This window comes from Anguilla anguilla, chromosome 3, assembly GCF_013347855.1.
Source record: "Anguilla anguilla isolate fAngAng1 chromosome 3, fAngAng1.pri, whole genome shotgun sequence".
Taxonomy (NCBI): Eukaryota; Metazoa; Chordata; class Actinopteri; order Anguilliformes; family Anguillidae; genus Anguilla; species Anguilla anguilla.
The window spans coordinates 56,171,026-56,190,851 of NC_049203.1; the positions used below are offsets into that span (position 1 = coordinate 56,171,026).

Consider the following 19,826-nt stretch of genomic DNA (forward strand, 5'->3'; position numbering starts at 1 on the left):
TCTGTGTGGTAACAATTTTGTTTGATCAGGATCAACAATCACACTTATTGTTGTAACACGTTGGTCCTCAAGGGGGTGCCATTTACCATATAATAATACTAAACAGCGGGCGTGTATTTTACTGAATCGGGAGTGTGGAACGTCAATGTCGAGAACTCGTGACAACATGAAGGCTGAATTCGTACCGATTGCAATTAGCTAGCTAGGTATCTTGGTACTGTTTGTCAAATATATTTATTACTGTGTAAAACTGAATTCTGATAAATATTTCGTTTATTTACGTAGCAGTGTTTATATTCTTCCCAGTACTACGCGATATTATCTTGTTAGCTTCAAGTGGTGTTGAAAATATTCGTCTCCTTACACTGGTGAAGACGCATGATGATGACAACTCCGACGGGATTCAAATTTAGCATCAAGATCGACACAGTGAAATAACCATCTGCAGTTATTAGGCTGCCTTTGTCTTCACGCATTTGTGCATGCTTCGTTCTTTCCCGACACGACTCGAGGTGTTCCGTGTAGGGCGGAGGATGGCACTGCAGTGATGCAATTTTATTTTTTAACAATAACGTAGCGTATTTAGAATACGACTAATTGCTCTGCAATAAAATATTCTACTGGATGGTAACACGCTTTTCTACATCGGCTATCTGGAAGAAGTCCCAACGCGAAATATAAACAATGCGTTCACGTCAGTATTAAAATCTTTTCTTTTTTTGTGGTTTATCCCATGAAGCACGTGTTGCCTATTCAAGGAAGCAACAAATACAGTGTATTGGCCCCACAAGAAAATATCTTTCACTGCGTTTACAGGGAGGTCATCATAGAAAATGCTATGATTTTTTTTAAATGAGAAAGAAAAATGAAGGTAGGCTACTCGATGGGTGTTTTTATGAAATGTGTGGAACGCCTGGCTCACGTTCTGGAACACTGTTTTCAAGGTCATAGGTAACAAATATAAACGAAGGTATAGCATGAGGTTAATTTTTGTAATGAGAAATATAAGTTTGTAATTTAATGTAATTTTGAAAGAAAACTACTAAACAAAATTATACATTTAGTTACACAAACCCCAGTCACTAGCAATGTTGAGGTTGACTTTTGGCGAGGGAGGTAGACATTTTCCTGCACGTCAGTAGCTCTGCATGAGTTCCATCTACACTCAGTTCTACATCTTAGGTGCTTGGAACGTTCAGCAGTAGATTGAGGAACTGCAGCAGTGATGAAATCCAACCCAGTCCTCTGCTGGATTTCCACTCTGTATCCAGAAAACAAGAATACCAAACAAATATAGCTATACTGTAAACAAATGCCTCTTTAGGGAGCAGAATTGCAGATCATTGACACAGATGTCAGAGGGCCAGTCTGACTTCCTGCAGGGCGTCAGGCTGTGGCCCCTGTCCAGTTCAGATGACCATTCTGGGAGGAGGGGAGTGTTTGTTGATTTAGTGCATTCCAGGTTAATGACCCAACAGTTGGAGCTGCCCAAGTTGAAAGGACGCAAACGACATTATTAGGTTGGAAAGAACTAGAACAACATGCAAAATCAGAGGGGCTTGCATTTCTCAGTGTAGTCCTCAAGTCTTGCTCTCTGTCTTATTTAGAATCCCAAGATGCAAACTTCCTTTTCAGGAGAAATGGTTATAATTTTAATTAATCCTGCTTGGAGTTTGCCAAGCTACTACCACTAAGATGCAATAATTGTAATTCATTGCTTTTGACACACATACAACGTGAGAAAAAACATTAGTCATTTTAAATACCAAACTTAACTGGTTTACATGACAAATTCTCAGCTCAGCTACGCTTTTAAAGACTTTATTAACAAGCTACAACAGGAAAATGGTGATTGGACAGAATTAATATTCCACACAAAAAGAAAGCAAAATTGCACTTTTTTCCCCATAGTTGTTCTTATTTATTGGATACAGGCTAGAATCCATTCACATTCTCTTCCATCAAAATATTACTGCATCCCATGACTCCATCTACCCCATTTCCTCACATAGGAATTAAGCTGTTTTACAATTAGTCTTAAAGTCTTATCAAAAAGTGCACTTTTTACTTTATGCAATCAATAATATAACCATCTTACAAGGTTTAGAGGGAAGAAACAAATGAAAGAAATGGGAAAAACGATTTGAAATTGCTCATGGTTTCACTGTGCATTGACTTTTCTTGTTCTATTACAGCACTGCAGGCGAACAATTTAAGGACATTCCATATGACTCACAAATGTAATGAACCATATTGTGTGCACACCTCTGGTTACTCTAAGCAAGCAAAATCCCCCAATAATATCTTTACATTTACAAATGTTGTCTCTTAGCGTCTACACAATCTCTCTCCTATTAATCCAGTACTTTGGCGGCCTACATAGGACTGGTGGACTAGGAATAATAATTATTATAATAACCATAATAATAGTTATAATAAAATGAGTTAACATCTAGGAAAATAAAAAGAACTATATGCATCTTTTAATAAAATCGAAATAGACACCAGGTTAAACACCAGTTCCCTGCTTCTTTCATCAGCCACTCCAGATAGCTCTTGGTTTTGTGGTACGTTAAGATTTAGAGATTTTACAGGAAACATAATACACAGCAGCTCAGTTGCAATTCCACCCCCTCCCCAAAAACAAAACGGTACACTGGTTAAAAAGCACAACTGTGATGTACACATGTAGGGGCTTAGCTTTGACAGTTTTCACTTGTTTTGCCAGCGTAAAAGTAGTAATGATGAAAATACATCATTGATAACCTACCTTAAGCTACGCACGAGAGTGCACTGTGTCTGGCTATGCTCATTTTGGGGTTTTCCCACTTTAAGTCCAGATCACGACCTTCCAAGTCTTCAAAGAGAGATCTGTGCATTGCTGACAGTTGGGACACACTGCTCCTCTGAATGATGTTACACTCAGGCGTGTGGAAACAGGAGTCAGTTAAGAGGCAAGTGAATACAGAAGAAAAGACTGAACAGATAGCAAACCAAAAGCAGTTTAGGGTAGCACAAGGTAGCCTATAAGTTATTCAATCATTAATATCTAGGCAGGGCTGCTTGTGGTTAAGTCAGAAAAAGAAAGCCAGCACAAGTTGTAATTTTTGTCATTTAAAATTCAAAATAAGCCATAAATCATTACATAAATCATGGTTAAGTGTCCAAAAAACCTAGCAGCACCCATTCTTATAATATGCAAATGCTATTATTTGCAGGAATATAGTTGCACACCATGGCCTATGTGCATTTTGGTACAAGACATCCTCAAAGCCTAGTTTACCTAATGGTGGTATAAATGTAAATGACTGTATGGTTAGAAGACTTAGAGGGCCTCTCAAGGGTATGGGCACAAGAACCAGACATTCACTCACCTTTACTCAAGAGTGTTCTACATTCACTTAATACTGGCCCTACATGAACCTAATGCCTTTAAACATACACAAACTCCACATTCTCTCCTGCTCCATTGATCGCAAGTCTATTTCAACCATGGCAGCTCGAATACCCTTTTTGTGCTTGTTTATACTATAATTCTATGTTCAGGAACATGTGCGTCCAAAAGCAAATTAGCCAGGTCACCTTTGAAATTCTGAATTTACTGCAGAGACTGCTGCAGGGGGAAGTGCCTATTCAGTAACGGAATAACATAGTGATGACAACAAATGAGGAACTTGCACACAAGACACACTAAACATAAATATCTGGTTGGTAGGCATTCATAGTGTAGTTTTGCGTTTCCACCCCCCTCCCTTGTTTGAAAGAGAAAATATCCACAGGACATTACATACAGGAGTCTGCTGGACTGATAGGAGCATTCCTGGTTTCCTGCACTGCCTCACACCCAACAGTATGGATATACGGCATCTGTGTCAGACCCTGCTTTACCACAATGCTCTGCATTTCTGCACTAGCTCCAAACAAACACACCATCAAGACTCCTGTGCAGTCATTTTCCCCCCTGCTGCCATGTCTGTGTGTTGCTTAGTCTGATTTTTACACCTTAAACAAGAGCTGGAACAGTGCTGTAATATATAGTCAACCAAAAGAGACAACCGGTGGATGACAGCTTATGATGGGGGTTGCCATATCAGGGTTGGCCACTGCTTTGCTCCCATTTGAAGATCTGTTGACACTCCAGTGCAATTCTCCATGGCATGGGATGAGGGGGGCGGGGTGTGCACAGCCCAAACCCCTCACAAAGTTACAGTACCATTCCTTCTTTCCCACTCTGTCAGTCTCTGGACTGGTAGAAGAGGATGTACCCAGACTCAGAATTCTTGGAGATGTCCGATGTCAGGCCGTAGAACTCCTCAATTGCCTGGGCATCAATTTTCTGCATAACAGAGGGGGGGAGGGGTGCATGATGAGGGTTTCTGCGGCAACACAACAGGGTTGACAGGTATGATCAGACTGGAAGCTTGCATGCTCCATGGCCAAAGAAAGCAAAACCACAGGAATCCATATACGTCCACACAAATCAGCTGGATAAGTATTTCAGAGGAGTGGAAACTTCACACGTCAGCCAGTACTTTCCAACAGTGGCCCACGGCCCACTCCACAGCCAAACAAAAAGCAGAGGATATTTTCCATAGTGGGAAAAGCAGACTGAACGTGCCTCTCAGCTTTAGTTTATGGAAAGAGTCTTAGTGGGCTACTTTCTCTCCAAAAGTGGTATAACAAATTAGCCCTGGTATTTTTGTTGAAGCATCATCCAATTTTTCAAAACGTTTTACATCTTGGTGAAACTTGCGTGGCTTAATACACATGTATGATATTTTAGCTTGATGGAAATAACCAGTGCCAGGCAACGCATGTCGGCTGACTGGAATTCCCAGTGGCAGAGAAGTTTTCTTTGCACTTGAGTGACAGAGCAGACCACAAGCGTCTCTACTGCTAAACATTAATCCACACAAAGCTCCTCTGCCATAGACAAAAGCACACCTCCCCCACCTACTCTCCCTTCAGCCTCTGCCACACACCACTCGACAATTCCAACTAAGAATGCCAAGACACATCTGCGCTAATCCTTCAATAAAGAAAAAACTAAATAAACTTCAGTGTGCAAAAAGAGAACTTCAGGGAAGTATCCACATTGAGCAATTTACAATCCAATGCCTTTCTTTCAATTACTGAGTACAGGCATTGCTCCCCATGCACCACTAAATTAATGACTTTAAACACCCCCCCCCAACATTTCAATATTAATTTCATGAACCATATAAATGTTAAAGAATTACAGACTCCTAAATAATTTATTTACTTTTACTTTTTAACTATTTATTTTTGTACTTTTCTGAATCTGTTTGAGATCGTAGTTAGCAGTAGCGGTGGAAGTGGCCGTATAAATGGAAGTAGCCTTACCTCCACAATGTCGTCATCAAACAGAAGCCAGAAGCCGTGGCTCTTCACTATGGTGATGTAGTGGCCACGATTTGGGCCACTGTGAAAAGGGGACAAAGAAACAGTTATTCCAGACCGTGACTAATCTGCATAATAACCAGGACCATGCTGTATATCAATGGACATGAATGGTATGGTTCATGCATGTCTGGAGTTCATGTCACGCCTGATGTTTGGTCATCAGACATTGGCCAATCTCAGCCCCTGCCGCGTGCCACATACCTGCCGCAGTGCACCACCACGGCCACCAGGTCGTACATGCGATCGGGGTTGGTGGCGTCGCCCGAGGTGTTGAAGAGTCGCAGCTCCAGGGGGAAGACCACGCGGTAGGACAGCTTGGTATAGCGGTGCAGCTGGTCCATGTACTTAAACCTCTTCAGGTGCAGAGCCAGAATCATGGGCAGCTTCTTCACCCTCATCCTGAAGACCAGACACAGCAGATACAGAACACACATCTGAGACCAGGACACCACAGAATAGCCACAGTATGGAGGGAGAAATACAAGCTACAAAACATTTATGCCTAAACAACTATTGATCTAACTATTTGTTTTAGTCAGTCTTAATTAATTCATGTCAGTCTGCTAAAAAAATATTTAATTGTAGCAAAGACAGTACACATTGCCGCCATTTCAAACTTTCCCATGGAATCTGCTTGTCACACTGAGTCAGCATTAATGATCTAGCCTTGGAACAACAAAGAAATGCAATGACTACATTTTTTAATTGTTGCATTTTTAAAACTCAATTTTTCACTGCAACCTTCATTTTAATATTGATGTGTTAAAACCGCCTATACCCAAAATAAGATTTAAAAATGTTCCTGTGCAAATGCCTTGCAGTCTATAAGTACTGTTTCTGAAGCACGGACATTCATCAATATTTCTTTCATGTCCACCAATCAGCCACCGCTTCAGAGGGTCAAATCTTCACCTCACCTTTTCTGTGCTTCCTGCTTGCTTCGACACTGCTCACAGTAGTACTTATATTCGCTACATAACGTCTCCGTGTTGCTGAAGCCCCTGAAAATGCGAGAAGGAAGAAGAAAAGATTGGATTTCAATTCTGTGGCAATGCCAGGAGGAAGACCATTGAGTCACATGACCTACAGGCGTGTCCAGATACCTGAGACAGTGCGTGATGGAGGTGTTCTGCTCGACATCCACAGAGAGGTCCAAGAAGTCCTCATCTTTGCTGCTCACCTGGGAGAAGAAAAACAGGAGTGCATACAAATCATACTGCCACTGACAGGGTGGCACAGGTAGAACAGATGCGCCTCTAGACTGCATCCTACTCTTCCCTTAATTCTACAGGCTTTCTTACCGCTTCGCAGTTGAGACAGCGCGTCTCATTGGTTAACGTGCCCTGGAAGATCTCGTGGACCCAGGTCTGCTGAGTCTTCTCAGCTTCCTCTCCCTCCGCTGCACTCCCTCCTCCTCCTCCTCCTCCTCCACCACCACTGCCGCCGCCACCTCCACCGCCACCACCTCCTCCTCCTCCTCCTCCCCCTCCACCGCCTCCTCCACCCCCATTCTGCACCAGCTTGCCGTTCTGCTGGCGCTCCTGGCCCTTCTCCTCCTGCAGCAGGTCGGCAATGGTGTTGAGCAGGTAGTTGAGGAACTCGTGAGCATCCTGCTGCATGTAGTTATCAAACAGTTCTGGAGATGGAGCATTCAGGGTGGAAGACAGGAGGAAACAAGAGAAGAATGTCACAAGATGTTTGTTTGGAGTTTCCCACTCAAGCCCAAGCAGCTACTTGCGGGCTTTACATGTAAAACCAAGAAATGTTGGCTTCATAAGTATTACTTTGATTTTACTCCTGTTAAAAAGCTTTTTATGTGGCTTAGACAAAGTGAAAGTTACTGCGCAACACAAAAAATAAATTACCTGCCAATGGTCACCAATAATCCCTAAAAGTGTCAGGTTTGTAATTCATCCAATAAAATGCAAATACTTTGAGAACTTTGAGTCTCTGCCATTACGTTCAAGGATATCATACATTTAAAAAAAGGTTTCAAAACAGCATGCACTTTAGATGTTGGCAGAACAAAGTAATAAACTCGGCCCAGTTGCTGTATGCCATAAATCCACATGAAAAAGTACACGCTTGGCTAATTCTGTTGTAAGCAAAAAAATGATGACAAAGAGTGGGGCAATGCCACCAAAGTGACGAAGCTAACAGTAGCTAAACACTGCACTCTTTCGGGGCCGACTTGCACAAGGATGGCTATGCCAATTAAAAAATTATGTTTTAATAGTAGAGATATACAATATTTACAGTTCATAAATAGTGGGCTATCAATGTGGTCACATTCAAGTATTTATTCAAACATGTATGCCATTTTAACTTGCCTCTGTATTACCCATGTGAATGACATTTTTAAATCAACTACATCAGTACTGCATACAACACCATTGTGGTTTTAATTCCATGGCCAATAGGACTGTCCTATTTATTCCACCTTTTTCTCTGGGAAAAATGCTGCATAAGTAAAACTACATAGAAAAAGTACACAAGTATGAATCCAGGATTCAGTGGGACACACATTCATTGAGATTCTACTCCAAATGTGCATCTATCACACCCCCCCCCCCATTTCATTCACCCAGGATGCATGTGTAGAGGGGGGAAAAAAGTGCTAGGCTTTGAAATTTGAGTTAAGTACACGTGCATCTCAAACGAGAATTGGGTCCTAAATCCCAGGCTTTACCTCCTTCCAAAAATAAGTCCTTTCCCTTCTTTGTGTCCAGCGTGGAACAAAAAAAGCACATGAACAACTGCCAATCACCCTCTGAGCTCCGCCCTCCCTCTGTAGTTCACTCCCGGAAAACTCACCGTTTTCCTTCCTCAGCCTCGAGATGAACTTCTTGGGTGGGATGACGCCCACCTTCTTCTTCTGTGTGGCGATGCTGTTGAAGAGGTCGGCCAGGCAGGTGAGCAAGCTCTCTTTACGCCGAGGCTGGACCTTGTAGGCCAGCACCTTCTCCCGAAACGGCCGACAAAAGTACAGGGCCTGCAGCACTGAATTGCAGTAGCAGGTGTTTCCAAACTAGGGTTTTGTGCGTGCAAGAGACAGACAAACACAGGAAGAGAAAAGACGTCAACTTTTACCGAGGTTCGGAAACTAACACAGAAACAAAGGAAAGGGCAAAAAATGTCAGTTAAAAAAACATGTTCAAATACTTTACACATGGTACTGCAGGTACTGATTTTAAATGTGTAACACAAGCAACAGGGGCTCTGCCCTGTGCCCCAAAATGTGATTCTGTTCTGATTCTGGCATGAAGCAGGGCTTACAGAAACAACACTGAACATCTGCATTCATTCTACGCCACCATTTAATTCCATTTAATGCAATGCTGATTTATGATAATTATATGTACAATGCACATACAGATGTCACTGTGTAAGAGCCAAAGCTGCATATGAGACTGCACAGGAAATCTTATAGCTCCTACAGTTTCACTCAACCCCACTGCTAGAAATGACTTCTGGTGAGACTTGTGCTTCAGCAGGCTATATGAATTAATTTTTTTTAAATAACAACAAAACACCTGAGGTTACATCAACATCACAATGAAATATTGCTCAAGAGTTAATTAGGGGACATTTTTAAAGACTTCAAAGCAGAAATTATTCATCAAAAATGCCATTTATTAAAATTCATACAGTTGATTTCAAGGCACACAATGTCATATTCAGTCACAAATGAAGTACACCAATAACAGAGATCAGGCGTCTAGTGGTTCCACTACATGCCATAAAAATGTGAGGCTAGATAAATGGGAGAGCAGTGCCGGGGGCCTCTTACATTGACCAATCCAAAGTAGTGTTCATTTACGGGAAACTGTTCCGGTCCAATCTCCTTCTCCAAAGCAGAGGCATTGGCGCCCTAAAACAGAAGTAAATGCACGTTACTGCTTAACTGATCTTATTTGTCACAGTTCACTGTCACCACGTTGACGTTAAACGAAAACACTCCCAGTGCAGTATAGCGCAAACGTAGTTAACATACTGGGACACTGTGGCTCCTGAGAACAAAAGGCACCCATTCCTGGAATAGCACTGCAGCTCAGGCTATTGTCCAGAACAGAGAGAGTTTTGATTATTTCCATCAACTGCTAATACAGCAAACTTTCAAAAAGCAGATCCTACATGCATAATTCTTCAAGACTGCTTACTGGCAGCACATTTTCAGGCTGTAGTGACCGATGACCTTAATTAACTGAAGGACTATTGGATTTTAGAGGAGTTTCTCATTTCATATACAATACTGCACTCACTGTACAAATGATGGAAAAGTACAAGATTTTTACCGCATAAACTGATGGCAGTTGCTCACAGCTGTCCCAGTTTGGTAAAGCAGCTACCCTAGTGAGTGTGGACTAGCGAGCCAATTAATCGGCAGTATACGAAGTGATGAAAGAGGAAGCAATGCTCCACCACTGAACTGGTCCACTTTGATAGCGTTTAGTGACCCATGACTTACAAATATTGGGAAAAGGTGTGAAATGTTACTGAACTGAACTGAATGTACAGAATAAACAACTTTGCTAAATTAAAAATAAGCCTGGACACCATATCACTTTGATCAGCCTGTCAAATTTCATGTGTGTTTTTGTTTCAATGTTTTTCAGTTTGGCAACTGAATAAACCGGTTTCATGAGTTTCTTCACTCTTCACTTCACTGTGACCGTTGAAGTACAGCCATTTTAATTCTAGCAACAGCATTGATCATCTACAACACTGCTAATATTCATCATTACAGAATTCTGCTCATATTTGCATTATTAAAAGCATGACATGTCTTATGTCGTCTTATTCTATTGAAAAACCTACATAATGTACTATAATACAAAATTAAGAAGAGACATTTGAACAGTGTGTTTGCCTCATCCGGGGCAATACTACATATCTGCACTTAGATAGCAGCCAAGCTGACTGAGTAAACAGGGCACTGATAATTTTGTTCCACTGTTAAGGAATGGACCATTGCGTCACTGCTGATTACACTAAGGACAGTGTACATTAAAGCAGTTAACACACTATTCATAAGTTTTAAAATTCAGACACACTTAAACCTAATTCAGAACAAGTGCAAATACAGTCACATACAGTCTGTAGCCACATCTTATTCACAACTCAATTTATTTGATACAACCAAATTATCACCTCCATGGTTATTATAAAACCATGCAATCCTCTTTCTCACTGTACAGGCCATCATCTTGGAGAAAGCTTCACTCGCATAGGCAATATTCATGCCAAAGGTGGCTGTGTCACATAACATGAAATTTACTTCACATGCGGAGGGGGCAAAGGCAGTCTGTGACATTCAACCAATTGGTATAAGGCCACGTGAGGGAGATTTGTATTAGCGAGTTAAGGATGATACCACGTGAAAATAATGACTGAGGTATGAAGAATGAAGCAGAACTGGAAATTTTGTCGTTTTGAGTATGATATGAAGACTTTAGGGATGAGGAATTTTCTGATTTAGGCAACTTAACCTGACAATACTTTGATAACTCTGCTTTTATTAGTATGCCAAATGTCCTAAAAGGGACATTAAGCAAGAGTTAATTGTCTATTGCAAAACTGCAACCAACATTACATTAGCAAACACTGGTTATAATGAATACATTAACAGTCAGGAGACTATATATAGTATATCCAAAACAAACTAATCCATTCATGCTCCCACTCTTGCTTGCAACCAGAAATCTTGTGAGATTTAAGCAACCAACGTTAAACTTTCAGATTAATTTCATTACTACTGCACGCATATTGTGGCAAGTTACAGGTTTGTGGGTATACCACCCACCTATACTCTTCAGGATGACAGGGTGTATGAATAAGACAGCTGTCCCTTGGTATTTTTTTCACACTGCATTATGGAAATATATTTGGTTGGCATGTATCTTTCAACATCTGCAATAAATTAACTACTGTAGCATCTGATATTTGTTTTGATCAATACTGTAGCTAGTATGATTACAGGTTAATCACTTTACAGCAGAAATGAGTAAATGCATACCAAGGACATATTCCTCAAAGTCTTATCCATCTAGCTCTTTAATTTAGTTACGTGATAAAAAATGAAGGTGTGTGTGTGTGTTCAGCCCGAATATTGTGAAACTATATTTTCTTGTCAATTTTGCTTTGTTTTGATATTGATCGTTCAATTACAGATCTATTTTGACAAGTAATGATCAATGAACATAGCAAGCTGTGCTTCCGATTGTGCATAACTTTTGGTGTTACGAAACGTACATGGTGGGTTACAGTATCAACGTTATCTGCCTGGTAGCAAGCAACACCGCTCCAAGAGACACTGCCTGGAAATAAGTCCAGAGCACATTAAGCAATTGCTAACGTTACAAAACAATGACGCATGTATCTAGTTCCGAAGCTTGTAGATTTATGAGACATGTAGACCTAGTTAATGATAGCTATACTATAGAAACATATGACACTTTAGCTTGCAAAGGCAATTTGTACCGACTGTAGCTTACTAGCTAGCTAATTAGCTGAAAACTACCATTTGCCAACAGGCTCATGCTCCAATCTACAGCTATATGCTAGTTGGCTAGCTAGTAAACAAACGTACGCAGTTAGCTTCCCATCTAGCTACCAATTAATATCCAACAACGAAACGTCAGCATAACCAGAAAACTTAAACTTAAATTGTGCGTAATTATAAAAATCACGCTGATTATTACAGTGATCGGAGTAACTTGCATAGCCAAGATGTTGCTCGCTAGCTAATAATGATTCCTGGCTAGCTAAGCTGATCGCCCCTGCCTCGCCCACACATTAGTCATTGCTAACCAGATATATTAGCAAGTAATAAGACCAGTCGAACCTTTATAGTAAATACCTCATTGCAACCACATTCTTCGTTTAAAAAATCAGTTTATGTTTACAAGATAGCTAGCCAGCGAAACGGCGAAAATGTTAGCTAGCGCGCTAACTTCCTGGAAAACATGTCCCGCAGTCCATCTGAACGTAAGCTGGGGGCTGGAACTGACATGGCTAACTATCTTGTAGCCGCAATGGAAAGGGCAGCGCCAACTTCACTGCGGCAGAAAGTAACGTTCTAATAAGAAAAAACATGCCTTACCATCGTACAAATCGAGGCGATCTTTCGGACTGTCATCAGTATTTCCATCCGTCTGCCGCCATATTGGACCGAACCCCAACTTAAAGCACTGACAGCCGCGGCGGCTAGAGTTCCTGGGAAACCTTTTGCCCGTCCAACCCTAAATAAAACGAGGGAGTGTCACTGAGGTAGGCGTCCGACGCAACCTGCAGTATTTTTCATAGGCCCTTCCCCTGAGAGCGGCCATTTTTTAAAATCAAAACGAGGCTATAACTACGGTTAGAAACGCATACGTATGCAAAAAAATCATGCATTGTGCAACTTGAGATGAATTGTAGGAACAGATGATGGTATTTTTTCATTGAAATGGCTGCTTTGCAGGACTTAAAACAGTTTTGTGTAAACACTTCTACTGCCATAGCTTACAGAATTTGTTTTGAATACACGCAACATTGCCTTGATCTGGTATCCAACTGTGCTTTTGCGTGTGCAGGTGATGAGCGTCAGTAAACAAAAGCCAGCTATTTAGGCTAAACCAGGTGAGGTTCTGTCATAACAGCTAACGTGATATGATAGCCCTATGATGTAAATTCATTGATACACTCCTAGTGGTTAAAGCTTGTTGTTTTGATACTGTTTCTTCTCTATCTCCTTGTTACCCTTTTATTCTAGACCAATCCCATTGACAAAATCATTTGATTGATATCAGTAAAATTGACAGAATTGTCCAGGGTCCCAGGCTTCAAAAAAGTAGCCTCCAATCACACTGCTCAGTCTTCACTCAACTGTTCAACTTTGCCTCTGAAAGCTCACCTAACAGCAGGACAGAACACATCTGGGCTCAAGTTATTTTGTAAAGTTACATTACGCTGTTTTTGCTGGGTTTAGGACTCGGAAAGTTTAATCTGAGATTCCTACAGATTTAATGTGCTTGACCTTTTACAGTCAGTTTCCTTTTTCAGACCAACAATGCCATAAAGGTGACCACAAACGGCAATTGAATAGTTTTGTCATGTAGGTTGCCATGTGAACTATTTTGTATTTATGACAAGTTTCCATGCAGGGGCAGTGTTGAAAATTATACCTGGTCAAAATGAAATACTGTGCACATGTGCTCAGTTTTCTTCAGATATTGCAGCATGTAATACAGAATGGAAAAATTGTGCTTCACTGCTTTTTAACTGAAACTGAAAGCACAAGAGGTCCTGTCAGATCGGTTAAGACTTTTTCTTAACAGTTTCTAGATTTTTTAAATATGGTCAACAGAACCAACACAAATATAATGGTCACATTTAATCAGATGTAATCTGGAATATTTATCATTAATAATGCTAAAATATGTCAGAGATATTATTTATCATTACAGATGATCAAAACTGTTTTCCACAAGTCCATAGCATAGCCACAGTCATTAATTTATTCCTCTCATGTTTGATATGTTCTTCAGCCCTACACTGTTAGGTACTGATATCTGTTCAAGGTTCTAGGGCAGTAGTGATGTCCAGCCATGCCCAATATGGTAACACTCTATGGTTCTCGCTTTCAAAAGTGCACAACTCCAGTCTTGGAGGGCCAGTGTGTAGGTCTTGTTCCAACAAGTTGTAACGGCTAAGCTTTCAAAATTGTTGTATACTGATTGCTTGTTCCTTTGTGTTGGACAACAAAAAACACAGTTTTACAGCAATAGTGTATGATTTGTCGAAAATGCCAGATCAAATAAATGATTGAGCTAATTAAATAATTAAGCAGAGAAGATGGCTTTGAAGTCCCAAAATGGATTGGCCCTTGAGCACATCTGCCTTAGACGCACATGTCATTTTTCTACACCAAGCCTTATTCATTGTATTTGTATTAATAGAAGTCATCAGATTGAAAGTCTTGCAACCTGTGTATATTTTCTCTCAGTTTGTTTTATCATTACATTTTTAATGTTGAAGAGCTAATTTAAAGGCACATGAATCAATTTAAAATTAATTATAATTTTCCCTGTTAAAAATAGCGCATGCTTACACATTCTGGATTTTTAATGGATAATTGATAATGCATAGGCTACAGAGAAATGTATGTTGAAAATGCATTTGGTTCAAAATATGTTTCCATGAGCTGTAGCCTTTGTGTTGCTATTTTACTTTCAACTATTCATTTAAATTGTGCAACAATTGTATTAATTCAGTTCACAATATCTCTTGTGGGAGATTGGTCTGGTTTATTTATTTATTTATTTATTTATTTATTCAGTTGGGGTTTCACATTTTTCTAACGATTTAAACTATAATCTTTATTCATAAAAAGTCGTTTTGTCCTCATTAAAAAATATCTGACAACGAGCTGTAGGCTACTATAGGCTTACTATTTACTATCTCTCTTTAGTTGTGTTATCAGCGGAACAGGGCTGTGCGGGCTGTGTACTTATCAGAAATCTCCCCCCACGCTGGTTTACGCACGCCCCAGCATCATTCTTCAGTGCGTCTGTCGCCTTGTCCTCTTTCCACGGAGTAAGGCGGTTGTAATATGCAACAAGACGTATGTTTTTGACTTTTAGTTTGTTGAACGTTTGCGGTCCGCCCTTATGGTTAAATATTATAAACGAGTAACGACAACATGCGGTGTCCTTAATTTTAGGCGCTTTTTCAGGGCAAACACTGTCAGTTGACATTTTTCTTGTTAGAAGAGGACATTGCACTAGGATCATAATGGACGAAACGCAGAAACCCGCCGAAGTAGGCTATTCTGAAATTCGTACCAAGGGACTTGGAGTGAAATGTGCGAGCCGAATCTCAACACAGTACAGTTAAGGATATAGCTTGCTAAATGCGTCTTCTCGTCGACTCTCCAAGAACAATGAGCAGCGGCTCAAGCAACTTTTTACTTGTCCCTATACCGGAGTATCCCGTTCTGGACTGCGTGCCCAACAAAAACGTTAAACTTGTTGTTCTGGGTGCTAGTAACGTTGGGAAAACAGGTAAGATTTAATAAGAAATATCCAAATGCGTAGCATATTTACTTAGCAAATACCCTGGGTGGAATGTATCTATGTGCAGTTATTCAAGGTTCACTCTACAACTTGGCTGCCCCTTAGTGATCTCTGCCAAAATTAGAATATTTGAGCGAGTACTTCGGCACCCTGTTCAGGATAAGCGTAATGTAGTATTGGCGTAATAATTAACACTTTACTGATTTAAATTATTTGATATCACTTCCACAAATTACAAAACGAGGATGTCGCCGTACGTCAGTATAATGATTAATAGTTAACCGTTAAAATGTCTAGAACTAGCGGATATTCCTGGGGGTCCTTAACAGTTGCATAATAATAGCGTATGCCTACCGTAATACCGGCGTTTCTGTAGCAGAGTACAAGTGGTAGAGAAAATTATGATCGTTAAGATTAGTGTTAGTCATCACATGTAGGCTACCGATTCAGAAAAAAACTGCATTTCATTCAAAACGAGAGAAATTCGCATGGCCACTAGAGAGCACTATATAAATCACATCAAACACAAATGGTCTGTGTTTTTGACGAATGTATTTTTAATGTGCATGTAAAATGAAGTTATCTTTTCGATATTTCCAGCTTTGATTGTGAGATTTCTGACCAAGAGATTCATTGGTGACTATGAAGCAAATACAGGTGGGTTCTCATTTAATTTTTTATCTCGTTGAATTAATTTATTTTTTCATTTTCAACACGTGAGAACATTTGTCTCTTTCTTTTCTCTCATATCAGGAGCCCTGTATTCAAGAAAAATTAATCTAGATGGAGAGCAGGTATCCTTACAGATTCAGGACACTCCTTGTGTTGCACTACAGGTAAATTAATCCAGGAAGTACACAGACAAGGGAAAGACTTGATACAACATTCCTGGTTCTCACTTATACCAAAATGTAAAAATGACTGACTGTATCTTTTTTGCTTTCATCATTAAGTTTCCATATCTTCTGAGAATTTATTATTTCTCAATGTTTTCCTCAAAGGCTTGGTCAGTAAATGCAGCATGTAGACATTGGTGATAAGAGTGTGCTGCTTCATAATCTCTGTATGGGGTTAAAAAAAGAACAACCAAAGGCTGGACAACAACTGAAATGGGCTCTTGCTGGCATGTGTTTGAGTTATGCTATGTTTTGGTATGGAATTTTTGGATGGAATGAAAACAGATTTTTCTTTTGTTTGGCCCATTTATTATTATTATTATTATTATTATTATTATTATTATTATTATTATTATGATGATGTAACCACAACCATATGTCTAACAAAATACCAGAAAAATACCACTCAATTTACTGATAAAAATAGTTTTGATATTGCAATCATATAGTGGTTTCACAGCTGTCTTCTTGAAGTGGATATTGCATGTTTTGGAATTACTTGAAACATATTTTCTTGCCTTAAACTGCAGTGCGCGAATGCCCCCGTACCCACCATTGTAAATGCGGCTGGTTGTCATAAACTTGTGTAAGGGTCAGATATATACTTAACTGATATACTTAATTGTTGTGGTCAGTTGAAAACATACACTGATACTGGAATTATATTTTTTAAAAATCCAGAAAGAAAAATATCACTTTAAGCTTATTGCCAGGCTCTCTCTCTGGGACAGGATGATGCAGAGGGCCTGTACTGTCAGGAGCAGATCAACCGCTCAATCTACTGGGCAGATGGCTATGTGCTGGTCTTCTCCATCACGGACCACAGCAGCTACCGCACCATCCAGCCATTGTACCAGCACGTGCGCCGCATCCATCCCAGCGGCAACATTCCCATCATACTGGTGGGCAACAAGAGCGACCTCCTGCGGGCACGGCAAGTTCCAGCTGGCGAGGGGGAGGCGCTGGCCACCGAGCTGGGCGGGGCCTACTTTGAGGCTTCCGCGCGGGAGAATCACGAGGGGGTGCACGCCGCCTTCCTGCACCTGTGCCAGGAAGTGAGTCGAGCGCTGGGCGGCAGCAACGGGGAAAAGAGGCGAGCCGGGCTCCATCTGGCCCGGCCCAAATCACCCAACATGCAGGAGCTGAAGAGGAGGTTCAGGCAGGTCCTCTCCTCTAAGGTCAAATCCTCCACCACCCTGTGACGTTACCTCCAGGTGGGAGAGGAGCTGCTTTGAGAAAACTGGATTCAGAGAAACCTGAGGGGGCAAACGGTATGTGTCACTGGGCCACGCCTGTCGCTGTATGTGCAGGTCTAATGAGGAATCTGTCTGGAAGTGCAGACAAGTGAGAACAACTGTCTGGAGAGACAGATAGGCAATGGTCTGACAGACAGTTTTGTTCCAGTGGTCCATACACACCAATGTATTTCTGGATTGGGAGCTACTACCTTCATTATTCAGTATAATTTTAGTTCATCTCTCCAACTCCCTGGGACACAGAGAAAGTCAGTATCTCCTCCCTTCCCCATATGGAGTTTTGGTTTATTTCTTAATGAACTGTCATATATTTTTGATTCAGGTTAAGTAAAGAATTAGAAGCAGACAAGAACTCACACTCAAACTACAGGATATGCTATTAATGTAGTCTCAAAGGGACTCTTTAGAAGGGAAAGTATCATGCACAGTTTAATGCTCCCAAGTGCATTTTTTTGGCTACAAGACAAAGACAACATTTTGACCAAGTATGTCCTCATCACATTGAAACTTTACTTAAGCATATCTCTGACCTCATTTTAATGACAACTAGAACAACATGTAGTGCCTAATATGGACAAACATTAAACTGTGAAAAACAGAAATAATTAAACTTTTGTCATTCAGTAAACCACAATTTGGTTAATGTTCTATAGATTGAATAATTTCTAATTTTGGCATGTGCTTTTAAGTTAGGAATGTTGTATCAGTGTGTATAAACCACAGAAGGAGATCCATTAGAAAATAATCAATTATAGTACTTTTGTCAATTATAATTCACAGTAAATATACAATATACCTGTATACAGTGCAGAACATATGGGACAGCCTGTGTAGACTCTTCCATTGTTTCTTTTGAACATTCTTTGGGATCGCAATGCTTTAGTAATATGTGACATGGACACATACTGTCTGTGAAATAGACAAAAGTGCCTGCTTTCTAAACATCCTGCGTGGCTAGATACCATCAGTCAGGGCTTTCTTATTCTTACATAAACTCTGGCATAATTAAATAAATAAATGATTTAAACAATTAATTTCTGAAGTGAGACTACAGGGACATATGTCATATCGCTGGAGTTTTTTTAATCCTTCATGTATAAATTTAGGCCTTTTCGCCAATGAGCGGTCTGTTACATACTCTACATACAGTCCACAAAGACAGTGGGCACACAAACCCATGTCGTTTTTTTTCACTTTCTGTTTATGGATCAATTAATGGTGCTCCTTTCCACAAGGTATGAGAATTTGCATATTCTTTGCATCATTAAAAATCTTGTGTATAAGTATTTCAGTTTGGTACATAAATAAAAATGTGCCTTATCCTTCAAATACTGTCACTACGTTATAGATGTATGACTAATGAAGTTTGTTCTGAACACCTTTCTACTTCCCTGTAATAAAATTAATTGTTCTCATTTCCTGAATAGTTGCAGTTTTGGAGATACAAGTTTTTATGATCCTGGCAATATGCATGTTTATTTAAATTATGCTGGATTTCTATATTAAAGAATAAGAATGTGCCTGGAAAAATTGAAATAACAGTCATATAGTAATGGTGAAATTAGTAGGCTATGTGTATTTACCCCCTGGGCTATGATAAATTGACACCAGCTTGGCCATCTGAACTGTTATGGTGTACTTCTTCAGAAGTCTATTTTCTATCTGTTTTAAACCTCAGGGAAATAAACCAACCTTGATTCCAGTTTCTTGTGTCTTCCCACTGATTCCCACTGTCATAGTTTAAATACTCTGTGAAATCCTTGAATTTTTGTCTAATACCCACACATATTACTTGTGGGTGCCAGTGTGTGTGTTCCTTTGGTGAGGATGCATTCCTTAAAGCTGTTGTGGAGACTGAACCAGACATACTCCACAAGTGACAGGAAGCTTGTCTCTTTTCTGGGTCAGTGTATCAGTGGTGGTGTTTAAAACTAAATTGAGTTATTTATTAAAGTGCCTTGCCTTCAACCTGGCTGTTGCCCCAAATAGATTCTGCTCATGTTATTCTTGCACTCATGTCTCTTAAATTAAAAGTAATTGTCATTGAAACATATTTTAATGTTTTTCATGTGTTCTTATATTAACCCTTCCAGTATTTATGGGAACTTGAAAATTTATTCCATTTATTTTATTTGCAAATTATGAAATATTATATTTGGTTCTGGAAAAAATGTCTTGAAATATGTTCGATAGTC

General features: G+C 40.0%; 2 protein-coding genes across 2 annotated transcripts; one reads left to right on the forward strand and one right to left on the reverse strand.

Annotated features, from left to right (window-relative positions):
* Positions 1–1,805: 1,805 nt before the first annotated feature.
* Positions 1,806–12,736, reverse strand: usp12b (ubiquitin specific peptidase 12b). The gene is made up of 10 exons (XM_035409413.1): positions 12,527–12,736; positions 9,215–9,295; positions 8,239–8,452; positions 6,917–7,060; positions 6,726–6,850; positions 6,528–6,604; positions 6,342–6,425; positions 5,626–5,823; positions 5,365–5,443; positions 1,806–4,336 (listed from the first exon to the last, which is right to left on the reverse strand). Exons 1-10 carry the CDS (start codon positions 12,572–12,574, stop codon positions 4,235–4,237), a joined length of 1,152 nt encoding a protein of 383 aa, XP_035265304.1. The 5' UTR covers positions 12,575–12,736; the 3' UTR covers positions 1,806–4,234.
* A 2,196-nt stretch (positions 12,737–14,932) lies between these two features.
* On the forward strand, positions 14,933–19,333 carry rasl11a (RAS-like, family 11, member A). Its single transcript, XM_035409412.1, has 4 exons — positions 14,933–15,467; positions 16,080–16,136; positions 16,233–16,315; positions 17,107–19,333. The coding sequence occupies exons 1-4, from the start codon at positions 15,317–15,319 to the stop codon at positions 17,575–17,577; spliced, it is 762 nt and encodes a 253-aa protein (XP_035265303.1). The 5' UTR covers positions 14,933–15,316; the 3' UTR covers positions 17,578–19,333.
* Positions 19,334–19,826: the final 493 nt, after the last annotated feature.

Bases quoted from the DNA above. Each gene is read 5' to 3' on its own strand.
- usp12b (XM_035409413.1), bottom strand. From the start codon at position 12,574: ATGGAAATACTGATGACAGTCCGAAAGATCGCCTCGATTTGTACGATG. The intron at 6,426-6,527 runs GTATCTGGACAC...TCGCATTTTCAG, and splicing joins TCCATCACGCACTGTCTCAG to GGGCTTCAGCAACACGGAGA. The intron at 5,444-5,625 runs GTATGTGGCACG...CCCTTTTCACAG, and splicing joins GTGGTGGTGCACTGCGGCAG to TGGCCCAAATCGTGGCCACT.
- rasl11a (XM_035409412.1), top strand. From the start codon at position 15,317: ATGCGTCTTCTCGTCGACTCTCCAAGAACAATGAGCAGCGGCTCAAGC. The intron at 15,468-16,079 runs GTAAGATTTAAT...CGATATTTCCAG, and splicing joins TAGTAACGTTGGGAAAACAG to CTTTGATTGTGAGATTTCTG. The intron at 16,316-17,106 runs GTAAATTAATCC...TCTCTGGGACAG, and splicing joins CTCCTTGTGTTGCACTACAG to GATGATGCAGAGGGCCTGTA.